This window comes from Charadrius vociferus, unplaced genomic scaffold, assembly GCF_000708025.1.
Source record: "Charadrius vociferus isolate BGI_N301 unplaced genomic scaffold, ASM70802v2 scaffold259, whole genome shotgun sequence".
Lineage (NCBI taxonomy): Eukaryota > Metazoa > Chordata > Aves > Charadriiformes > Charadriidae > Charadrius > Charadrius vociferus.
The window spans coordinates 9,003,943-9,016,061 of NW_009661368.1; the positions used below are offsets into that span (position 1 = coordinate 9,003,943).

Here is a 12,119-nt window from a genome sequence, read left to right on the forward strand (position 1 = left end):
CTGCCCGGGCACCGGGACCGGGCTGCCTGCGGCTCCTGGCAGCCCCCCCCTCCCGAGGCAGCCCCCGCAGGGCCCCCGCTGTAGCCCCCCGGCCGCAGCAGCCTTGCCTGGGGCTGCCCTGGGGCACGGGCAGCCCTGCAGAGCACCGAGGTGCCTCGCAGCCTCCACGGAACCTACACGGGGCAGCCAACACCTCTCACATCTAAATTACCACCCAGACACTGAAACCCCTCACTTGCGTAATGAATACACTACAATTTAGCTTTATTGGTGGATACCCTTCTTGGAGGCTTCAAGTAGCGTACCGCAATACAAATAGTTAACGGAATTACATTTAACTGTAACAACAGATTTTGACACGTTTCAGCTACAAAATCAATGTGTAACATACTACGGACTAATCAGTTCAAAGATGGTATTTCAAATCACAAAGCCTATCAATGACATCCTGCCTACAACATTAGTCTTAAATCACATGTAAAATCAGCTAGCAATTTCTTTCAGCGTACTCAGGACTTAGTCACACACTATAAAAAAACCACTTGAATACTTAAGTTCAGCTTCAGCTTGATAAACTTGTTTACCTAATAGGAGCTTAATCTATTTTTTAATTTTTAACCTGTCCCTCCTGAAGTAAGGATTTTATGACTGTGTTCTCTGCGTGCAAGCACATGGTCTCAATAAACTTTTGAGCCTGCTGGTAAATTTATACCAAATGTACTGCAGACATCTTTGTCAGGGGTCCCCCCAAAATAATAAGTTCAGCAATACCTGTGAATGCAGGCATGCACCCAGACAAAAGAAATTTAAATTTAAGTCCCCACTGAAGGAAAGGCTTCAGTGTATCATCAAACAGTGGAGTTCACAGAAGAGGAAGAGGAAGGAGAAAACGTGCAAGTCAACGGCATCGAGTGTCCCCTCTCCCTGGGACTGGCAGTGATGTATTCGCAGTGTTTCAGCCCAGGGAATAATTGGGAATCGAACCTGGCGCTTCCCCATTGTACCAGCAAGTGCACTGGCCTCATTTCATCCTTGTATCAGAAATTTTCTGTTGCCTCCTATCTTTTGGAACCCTGTTGCTTTTAATTTCTTTCTTAAAGCTAGTCTTTAATGAGGTTTTACAATATCTTTTTAGGTCTTAGTTTGATAAAAGTATTCTCCTAATTGTCATCTTCTAATCTTAAAATGTTCCTTTTCTGCAGCAATACAGCACGAGCGATAGGAGCACTCACAAAGAAAACAACCACCCGTGCTCCGAAAGCCGTCGTGCTTGCTGACGGCGAACATCAGAAACAGCAGATCCCAAGGTCACGCAACGCGTTCCAGCAGCAACTTGCCACCACGGCGAGTGAACTGCAAAAATCCTAAAAACACCGGTCTCACCTGCTCCACGTGCGCGGCCACAGGCGGGCCCCAGAGGAGCACACCGTTTCAGCAAGCCCTCTCCCACAGGCGCCGTGCTCCCCGCGCCCGGCGTGGGCTCCGCCAGCACGCCCTCCGCCAAACCCACCGGCATCGGCTCTCACGTCGGTCAGGCAAAGTGATGCCATCGGCACCGCACTCCTTGTTTCCTCAAGCAATTATTTATAGCTTGCCCCGTGCTTTGCGCCTGCAGACCTTCCTGCTGTGGGAGGGATTCCTGGCGATGGCTGCGGAAGTCTTCCATTCCGCTTGTCTCTGTATCGTATTCAATTGTTTGTTCGAGTCACAGCTCAAAACAAACTTTATTCAGGGCTTCTTCTGTTTGCACAAGGGGAGGTTGCAAAAGCACACGAGGAAAGGGGGAGTGAAAATTAATTCTGAGGAACTAATACAAGTTTTAACAGTCGCTTTGATTGATTCTCAACGCTCGACAGCTATGGTTTTTACCCACGACAATAATCCGCGACCACCATACCGTTAAGTCTGATACTAACAATTCACCATGTTGTTTGCTCTGTTTTTTAATAAAGTTATGGGAATTTGGCAGTAAAACCAAGCACATTTTTTAAATTAATGGGTAAAACTTCAATACGCAGGTCTAGGACACCCTAGGTGCACGACAACCTTAGAGAGTTTACATAAACACAACTCCTCTTACCTTAACTTCTCATCCCGTCTAATCCTTTGTACCACACAGACTGACCGCTGCCTGTCTTCACAAACACCAGAGGGTTTAAGGATTACTGGGTACACAATACTCTACTATTTTACTGGTTCAAGTTTACTCAAAGTATGTATTTTTTTGAGAACTGAGATTACTGAAGTTCTACCTACCTGAGTTATTTTTAGGGTGAATTTGTTGCACTTTCCTTACCATAAAAAAGTATATTCTGTGCCTAGTGAAAATTAAAAAAAAAAAAACCAACAAGACCCCAGAAAAAAGTGCAATACCATCTGCAAGACTCAGGTACGGTGAAGGCAAGCCAAAGCATCTTCAGCTTTCAGCAGTTACGTAGCTCCGCCGATAGTCTGACTTTCTGAACACATCAAACCTCACCAAACGTTGGCCTCTCTTGCAGTAAATGCACCGGTTCTGAGCGCATCAGCTTCGTACCAGCAGCCTGACATGGTGTTTACCACAACAGTGAGATCCCCCCACTCCAGGACCGCACGGCACCACTTAAGGGACGAAAGGCTGCGTGGCAGAACCCCGCGGAATCTATGCCATCAGCAGCATTTGTGAAACCTGTTATCGATGAATTAACTCGCAGTAGGAGAAACTCCATCTACTTTAAGAGAGTTCCTGTAAGGATGAATCCAGCCTATTGAATTTTTCTTAATCTTTACAATCATGAAAGAAAACCAAAATCGCGTAGCAATGCTGTTAGTAGTTGCATTTAATGATCTTGTGTAACACTGCAACATACTCATTTCTCAAATATATTATTTTGTGTCAAGTCTGTAACAACACTGATTCACTGCTCAAAATGGACTGCGCGTTGAGTCGGGGCTTCGAATGCATTCATGAAATCTTGTTTACTAATATATTAGTTGTTTGAGAAATATTGGTCATTTTAATTACAAAGAAAATGATTTATGAAGTCTCAAAACTTAACAAATAATGAATTAAAATAATCAACAAAAAAATCAACCCTACACATCTCCTGGATTAGAAGCTGGAAACACCACTTTTCAAGGTGGCAACTCTTTAACCCACCCCAGAGAAGTTTACCTTTAGGTATACACGTGTAGAGAAATCACGCAGTTACATGCAGAACAAGCTCCCTGCCAGGGTAGGTCACTAATTCTCATTCTGTTACAACTCTGTACCTACAAACAGTCCAAGAGACCAATACGACATTCACAGCACCTCTTCCAAAAAGCCTCAGTGGACAAAAGGCGTTTTTTCATATACTCCTGGCGTATTCTCTCGCACTATTAACTAACGCCGCAACAAAAACTCTGGGAATGGGGAACCCGTTGCCACTAAAATGCAGAAATTAGTAAAATTTAAATTAACAGAAGGTTTTGGCTTATATTCCATCTCCTGCTGGACTGCATTTCAATTCTTCCCCTTCACCCACAGAACCCTCCCCTGCATTTGAACCGGTACCTTTGCAGAGAACAGCACAACAGAACCCAAAGCAGAAGCGTGGAGAGGTATCGGAAAGATGCTGACTAAGATACTACTGAACCAAACAGACAATTACAAAGCAATTACAAAAATATGCACCTGACATTTGCTTTAAAAACAGCCAAGATTTTTTCTTCTTTTTTAGAAGTAGAAATCTTAGGGCTTGTGCGTATTTTGTCATTTATCTGTATTATTCATTTGTTAAAATGTTTAAAATCATTTGGTGATTCAAGCATAATATTCTTTATCAAACACACAGTTTGCAGTTTTTACCACTAGTTACAAGGAATCTGTTATTCTCTTTAGTGAACTATTTTTAACTCTGTCTTAATTAACTCTATGCGTATAAGCAAATCATCAAGAAATTGGGCTACAAAACAAGTTTGTCTGCAGAATTCTGAATTGCAGCCAAATACTTTTAGTACAGAATTATCTTACGAAGCTGCATCATTCTTCCGTTTATACAGCAGTAGTTACTCATACATTCACATTCTTTGATAACATCAACTTTGGTTTTAAAGCAGACTATTAAAGTAAATATTAGCCACGAGATACATCCTGAGCAAACTACCAAACTACCAACTGGACTCAACACAGTCGTCTTCACCAGCTACAACGGCAATATGCCGGTTCCATACGCTGGTTATTTAGTGCTGCCTTCACGACACTGTCTTGATGCGTGTTTGCTATTCAAAATGAAATGTCTCTGCCAGAGGAACCAGCAAACTACTAAACAAGTCCTGTGGATGTCTGTGATGATCACAGCGGAAATTTACTATTTTATGGACAAATTTTATTTAAATAAAATGTTAACAGTCATGCCAAAGTTTCAAAAAAACCCACCTCTTGAGCGTGTGCCTAACCCGAGCAAATTTTGTGCGTGTGAGTTTGTTCCTGACACAGAGGAACGGCTGTTGAATGATCAAACGCGCCGTTGGCACTGAAAGCAAACGTAACCCACCGAGGACGACCATCCCTTCCCACTACACCGGGCACCCCCGAGCCCTCCTCGAGGGTCCACCCTTAGCTCTCGCAGGCTTTAGCAAATGATTCGCTCCAACTGAAAGGCAGAGTGGGACTGTCTGGATGCAGGACTGGGTCAAGCACTTGGGGCAGAAGTGCTAACCCCGCTCTGGCCACCCCTGCGATCGGGTCAGCCCTCCCTCCAGCTGACGGCAAACCCCCGATACTCACAACCGGGCATGGAAAGGAAGTCGCATCTGCAGCCAAAGGCCAGAAAGGAACTGACACATTAACAGACGTGTGGAACAAAGGAGAAATAAAAGCGGCAAATGAATGGAGGCGATGGGTGCAGGGGGGCTGCAAGTGGCAGAGCCAGCGAGAGCGGAGGCAGAAAGCGCATTCCCGCAGCAAAGAGTTGAACCCTTTCACAAGAATTCAGAACCACGTGGTGGGGATCGCACAGGCCTCAAGAGCCTGTGGTAGGACTGCTTAAATTATTCACATTTTGGACTTGTAAAGGTCTTTCTGCCATGATGGCTCATCACTTTTAGTACTTCCACTTCTCAGCGCTCCTTGTCCGTAAGACTCCAGCAAGCTATTCCAGGACACCTTTTGTTTTATCTTGCTTCATACTGGGATGTAACTTATTTTGAAGACAGAAGTTTATCTGCGCTCGAGTGTAGCTTGAAATTCTGAATTTATGATTAGCTGTGACAACAGTGGGAACATGTGTTGGATTCATAATCCATTTATTGGCTAAATTTAGGTAATCTGGTTTTTACAGCACTTGCCAGCAAGCACATCCCTGCCATCGCCGGTCAGCAAGAAAGGGCAGACACATGGAGTAGTTCAGTATAATTCAGTATATATATATTCAGTTCGGTATAATAATACATATATATACTTATATATATACTTATATAATATATATATACTTATATATTTGGACTCATTTTGTTGGTAGCAACTTCACTAAAGTCATGCAAAGACAGGAGTTACTGTGCTTCCCATCATCTACAGCAACCTGTTTCTACACCTAACAGCCCATTGGATTGCAGAGAAAATAAAACCTGGGCTGTATTTTTTTTTTTACTTGAAATTTAACCTTGTTTAAAACATGATCCTGTGTTGCCTCTGGCTGAAGAAGAGTAGGGAGAAGACCCTAATTCAGTTAGGTCTAAGTGCTCTGGAAGAAAGTAATGTGGGTTTATAATCAAGACTAAGGATTAGAAGTTGGATGATCTGGATCTCTTCCTCGGCTTGCCAAGGAATTCACACAGCAGTAGGCGAGATCATCAGTTTTAGATCTGTGAAAGGGGACATGAATATTATTCTTCCTCATGGGAATGTTTAACAATATAATTGTTCATGTCCGTAAGAAGCTCGTTTATGCCAGGAATACAGGCCAGGGAAATTCCTGTCCTGTTGAATGTGAACACGCAGACGTCGCTTGCAGAGCTGGAGAAGACAAGAGCCACTACTCTGCCAAAAATCACAGAGTGGAAAGAAAGTAAGAATAAATAAAAAAAGTAATAAATAATATGGATAAGAAACTAAACTAACAGTAGTACCACTGATAAATCAGTCACTATTTTAAAAAGTGAGACTTTCAGCAAACACACTTTACTGCATGTTCCATGAAGGGAACTCTGTCATGAAGTGACATCAACATGGAAGAAAATCATTAAGTGCTCAGATCGGGGCTCTTAATTGCTCTCTACAAGTCAGCAAATCCAGAAATAAAACACATCAAAAATCTCAACCAAAATATAAAGAATTTACAACCCATAACAAATTAGAAATTATAAAAAGAGCACGTCCACATCTGCTGATGCTCCAGCAGCCCCGCACAGCAGCCAGCTAATAGCAGCGCTCCCCCCCTTCTTTGATAAGTGTTTTAAAAACAAACATCTTAAAAAATACTTCTCACAAAACTCTTCTGGAGCAGCCTGGCACAGTTTCAAGGTATCAGAGTGGCTGTGCTGGTGCTGAAGTTGGAGAAGCGCGGCTCTGCACTGAGATCAGCCCCCTCCCCGTGCCCTCTCCTTCCCCGAAATGGCAGCGGCAGGAGAAAAGCCGGCGGCAGGGACTAGCGTGAGAACGGGCTCCCTCCCGCTGCTGCCAGCCCTTCCTGAGACCGCAGGCTGTGAAACGGGCCACCGAGACCGTCTCTCACATTATTTCCTTCACCCCTGCCAAAACCAGGAAGCACCAGGTAGGAGACAGGCAGAGACGGCACAGCGTCAAACAGCGCAGAATCAAACCGGTGGCCAAGGCTAACTGAAGCAAAAACTGAAGGATCTGTGTGCACAGCCGAGTATTAGCACGGCTAGCAAAAGCACTAGGAGGCTCACGCACCCAGGCTTTGCTTCTGACTCACTACGTAGCTAACCCAAAGGCTGCTGCCAGCAAAGCAGTTTTCTCCAGGACATCCACAGACTTTGGGTCAGACCGCACAGGACGGCGCTGGTGTCCTTCGTGCCCTCATGCCACCAACAGCACCTGCGCCTGGGAGAGGTCCCACTGCTCCGACCGCTCTGCTGCGTGTTTGTGAGGCTTCGAGAGCAGGGCTCCTCAAATGGAAACGCAGGTAGAAGCATTAGCAGCAACTGCATTTCAAAGAGATCACGTTTGTTTACATTTGACAGACAGCATATATTTGACAAACAGGTCTTGGCACATTACAGTGGAAGTGGCTCCCCTATTCTTAATATTAAGTAAAATATGCTGAATAAAAAGCAATCCTGTGCCTTCAGGGAAGAAATATGAGGGATGGTAAATCATTTATTTATCACTGTTTGGGGTTTTCTATATTCTAGACACCCCTGCATTATTCTGTTTATTATTAGCTGAGAGCAGCATCACGTGGCAGCGTCAACACACGCGTTTGTTCCCTCCTGCACACATCCCATGAGATGCAGGAGCAATGAAATTTGGTCACTCAGATAACGCTCCCCCCTCACACCTAAAATACATTTCTCTTGCAGAGAAACCAGTGACGACCTTGCAGACCATGCTGTTCTAAAAGCAGAATTTAAACTAATTACATAGTAAGAGCCTCCCGTCCTTTCTGTGCCTCTCCAGCCCCTCGGAGATGACCATGCAGGAAGCACGACAAAGCTCACCATGAGCAGGGGCAGCTCCGCTTTCAGAGTGAACAGGGCTCCTCCGAAGTGATGCTCTCCCGTAGCCAGGGAGCAGGAGAAAGGGCAGCACCCAGGAGGGCGCTCCGGCAGGGGCGGCTGCTGGCCAGCCTCCCCGCTTCCACCTGCAGTCCAACGGAAAGCCGGCACAGGACATGGGGCTTTCGGCAAAGTCATCTTTTCTGAGCCAACGCAACCAGGAACTTGGCGGAGCAATGATAACCGCGCACATTAATGTTAACTTCTTACGGGGAGACACTGAAGAGTTGCAGCAAGCCAGCAGGAAGCACTGTAGCATTTAAAGCTACTGCTCAGGAACAGGTGAAAAATACCATTTCTGGACTCTAAACACCTACACTCAAGTTCGGCAGATACAACACATCAGGTTGAGAATTATATTCGTTCCCACTTTCCTGGGAAAGGACAAGCAGCAAAAAGCGGCTTTCCCCTGGCCCTTCGCTCACTAGGAGAGCTCCTGACTCCTCAGCCAGCTCCCTCCTCTCCTCGGCACCCGCTCTGCAAGGGTTTAAGCCTCCTTCTCCCCAACATCTTCTTTTCCAAGATGCTCCAGCATCCTGCAAGCCATACCATGCAGTCCTCCACGCCAACAAGACTTTCCCTCGGGCTGTAGCTAAGCTGCCTACACGGAGAAAGAACCAGTTTTTACCCCGGAAAAGCAGAACGGTAAAAGCGGCAATGCTGCGCCGAAGGGAACCATTCCCAGCCCCTCGCTGCTGCCATCACACCAGCAACCGAAGGCGGCCGTCAGCAGAGGGACGGGACCCGTGCCGGGTCCCAGAGATCCAGCACGGCGCCGGGTGCCACCGTGCCAGCCCGTGGCGTGCCCGCTCCCGGGACAGGCGCCCCCCACCAGCCCTCCAGATCCCCACAGCCACTCGCACACACTTCACGCAGGTTTGGCAGACAGAGAAATGAGTTTCATTTTCATATTAACATCTCTGAAGGCCAAACAAGGCCCTGGAAGATGCACACTCCTCATTGCTCCCTGCCAAAAGACAGACAAAATTCATTTTTAAACATTCGGCAGAATCTCCTTGCAAAGCTTCCCATATATAACTGTGTCACTTCCAAGAGTGAAAAAACCCTTCCTTTTTAAAAAATGCAGACTGTTAAATGAGCCCACACCAAGACAAACTTTACACTAAGCAATTCACACTTCAAAAAATGAGATAAAAAAAAATTACAAACAACTATAAACGTTAATTTTTTGCAAACAAGAAACATTGTTTAGAATTTTAAAGTAATTCACTGAACAAAGAATCTATTAATATTTAAGAATTTACTCAACTTTCAAGAGCAAGAAGGGATTCTTGGAAGCTGGACTGATCTTGAAAGAGAAAAGCCACTTTTCCGCCTTCTATTCTAAGTATGCCTCTCTTGTTTTAAACAGGGACTTCAAAAGGCGAAAGCGTTTAGAACCCAAGACTATTCTCTGAAAGAACTGACAACACCACAGTTTGCTCCACTTTCTCTTTTAACATCTATTAGCCCTAACGACAATAGCTTGCACATTCAAATTAAAACAGTCTTCACGTGATAAATCTCAGCTGCATTTTATACTTTGCCTTTGCTACATTTCTTGTAGAGTGTGCCCACCAGGTTCATTTCAAGGTATCAGTCACTCAGATTTTAAGGGAAGCAGTTTTTGTCAGCTCTCTTGAACATGCAATATAATAAAAGCAAGTTCAGAATTCCAAAGACGCGTTAACCTCCAAGCAAACATTTTGCTATTAAAAAACTCTTACTTTGCATATTCTGTTATTAAAATCAACAGCACTGCACGATCAAAAATGCCAGAAAGGACAAGAACTAACAATTAGAAAACTCCTTCTGCAAGAAAATAATGTCATCTACTTCACCATAAACTTGAATAAATATTAGAATTATTACATATTTCTAGGACACAACAGCAATGGTACCTTAAAAAAAAAAAAATCCATAATTTGTCAGCATTGTTCAAGGTTTATTTTTGGCACAACAGCCCACGATGTAGAATTAAGTGTTCCACTAGATGGAGCAGGACGGTAAACCCATCCTGAAGGCCAACCCCCTCACTGACCCATGAAAAAGTCCACGTCCAGCAGTCAGGGATGATAAGAACTTTAGCTGTCTTCTGCGCGTTCAAGGCAGAACAAAATTTGTTCCTCTTCCAAAAAAGGGCAACACAAAACCCCCTTAGTGCTTAACAATACTTACATCTTCCCATTATAGAAGTTGACTATTAACAAACACTAACCAGAAACAAGCAGATAACCAAACACTATCAGAAACAAAACTAGCTTTTCCCCATTTCTATCAGCTTTACACTAGAAAGACAAAATTTACTGGATAGTTGACAGCAAATGAAAATCTTGTAGTATTTTTTATTTTGTAGCAAGTGAACTTGCAAAGAGATCTGTGCCAAATGATCAAACGTTAGTCACCTAATGCAAAAGACATCGCTGCACATCAAACAAATTCACACCAGAAACAATGGCAAAACTTCAAAGAGGCTCCTGAAGACCTGGAGCTGTGCAAGTCATAGTCAAATTATCTCCCTGGTCTCTTTTCAAACAGAGCTAATTGTTGATTTACCTTTAAGTCTACCTAAACAAAGAACCTTACAAATTTTGTTTCATCAAATGTTCTTTAAGAGATACAGTAGTAGACAAACTGCAGTTGTCCCTCATCATCATGCGAAATGAGAAACCTGCATTTCCTTGACCTTATTTCACTTTCTCCAAAAGAAGCAGAGAGAGTATAAACTAACAAAGAACAGTTTTAACCATTAATACGCCAAATTTAAGTCCCCAATTCTTCAGTATACACAACAAAAATACCAGGAACGGTCACAATTATCACAAACATCTTGCTATAAAAAGATTCTGAGCCATACTATATTGCTGTATGTGATAAATAACAGCAAACACGCAGCAGTCTCTCATGACAATGCTGATCATCACAGCGGTATAAATAGCAGAGGAGAATGAATCAGTCTCCGATATGTGCACAGAGGCACACAAGCAGCAGCCCCGGTGACTGATGACGGGCTGCTGCCCATGATTGCTGCTGCCATCTCTTTGCTTTCAGAGAAATAAACGGCACAAAACCCAAAAGCTACGAACATGAGCATGTTTCACACCAACAGACTTTCCAACTTGCTAAAACTTGCTGCAGTGTCTGGAGCTGTCATTGGAAAGGAACTGGTCTAAGTGGAAGAAGCAGGAAATTTGGTCTTGGAGACAATACAATTGTCCACCGCATTAAGGTGTCAGCCGGCGCTAAGAGCATTTGAAAGCACCTGCAAGGTCTTTAATACAGATATTAGTGTCTAACTGAACGCCAGGTTTTCCTCCCTCCCTGAATAGCTGATTACCAAGAAGTCACCATGTAGCACACACTCCTTTTCCAAGGAAGGAATGGTAAGCATCAGGACCATCCAAATCACTGTCATTAACACTCAATAAAAAAACCTCTATATCACAGTCAATATACAGCAGAACAGAAACGATACTTACTACTGTGCACAGTCGATCAGCTGATACTCATTAGATCTCTCATAGCAGGCTTTCACACCTTCGTCTTGCCAAAGTGTTTTTGTATGTTCGTAAAACTCCTGAAAGAGCAAAAATAGTATTAGCAAGATGGATTATGTATGAAGAGAATCGGCAAATGGTAACATATCAATACCACTGCAACGAACAACAAATCATAGCATATTTAGCAGAAGTCTTGAAACGTATTTTAGAACCTGACTACAAGTTCAGTCGCCTTAGTTGTTTTTGTTTTAACGTTTTGTATCACTTGAAGAACTGCTTCTCAATCATTTTCATTGAGTCCAACTACATATTGAAAGAAGGGTTAACTTTTCATTAATGACAATTCTGATGGCATTTTTAATAATCAATACTATTTGGTAACATTTGTTCTTTAGCTCATGATTCCACTGTATGTTATATTCATTTGGCTATCAAGATTATTTTTTTTTTTCTTTAATGAAACACTACTTCTCAGTGATTCTTACATCAAGGTAGCAAACGATGATTAGGTTTTACTTGACTTTCCTAGTTAGTGAGGATTTTCAGGGACTATGTAGACATCTGTTTCTTACTTTGAGTTACGTGATATAGAGTTAAGTATTTGCAGAATTCATTCTTTTACAGTGTAAAAGGATATTGAACTACAGAATAAATACAGTGATACAAAGCTAGGCCGTGTTTTGATTGTGTCAACCTTAAATATTGTAAGCCAAGAGAAGAAAGCAGACAGCCAAACCGCAGTGCTTCAGTTCTGCTGAGCCTGTAGCACACGCGCAGCACCCAACCAGAAGCCCGTTCTTTTCTGCAGATAAAAGATGTGCTTTGGCTCCGGGGTGCAATATGTAACTGCGTTTCTGGCTGTCAGTCTAAGAACTTTGAGCAGACTTAGAGAGAACAGCAGCAGCCTAGTGACTTAAG

The 12,119-nt window shown here is 43.5% G+C and overlaps 1 protein-coding gene across 6 annotated transcripts in view; it reads right to left on the minus strand.

Moving 5' to 3' along the window:
• Positions 1-12,119, minus strand: part of GNAS (GNAS complex locus) — a 91,989-nt gene that overhangs the window by 25,900 nt on the left and 53,970 nt on the right. For all 6 annotated transcript variants that reach the window (XM_009893473.1, XM_009893469.1, XM_009893468.1 and 3 more), the window contains one exon: positions 11,181-11,278. In XM_009893473.1, coding sequence (XP_009891775.1) covers positions 11,181-11,278 — 98 coding nt within the window. The remainder of the gene's footprint in view (positions 1-11,180; positions 11,279-12,119) is intronic.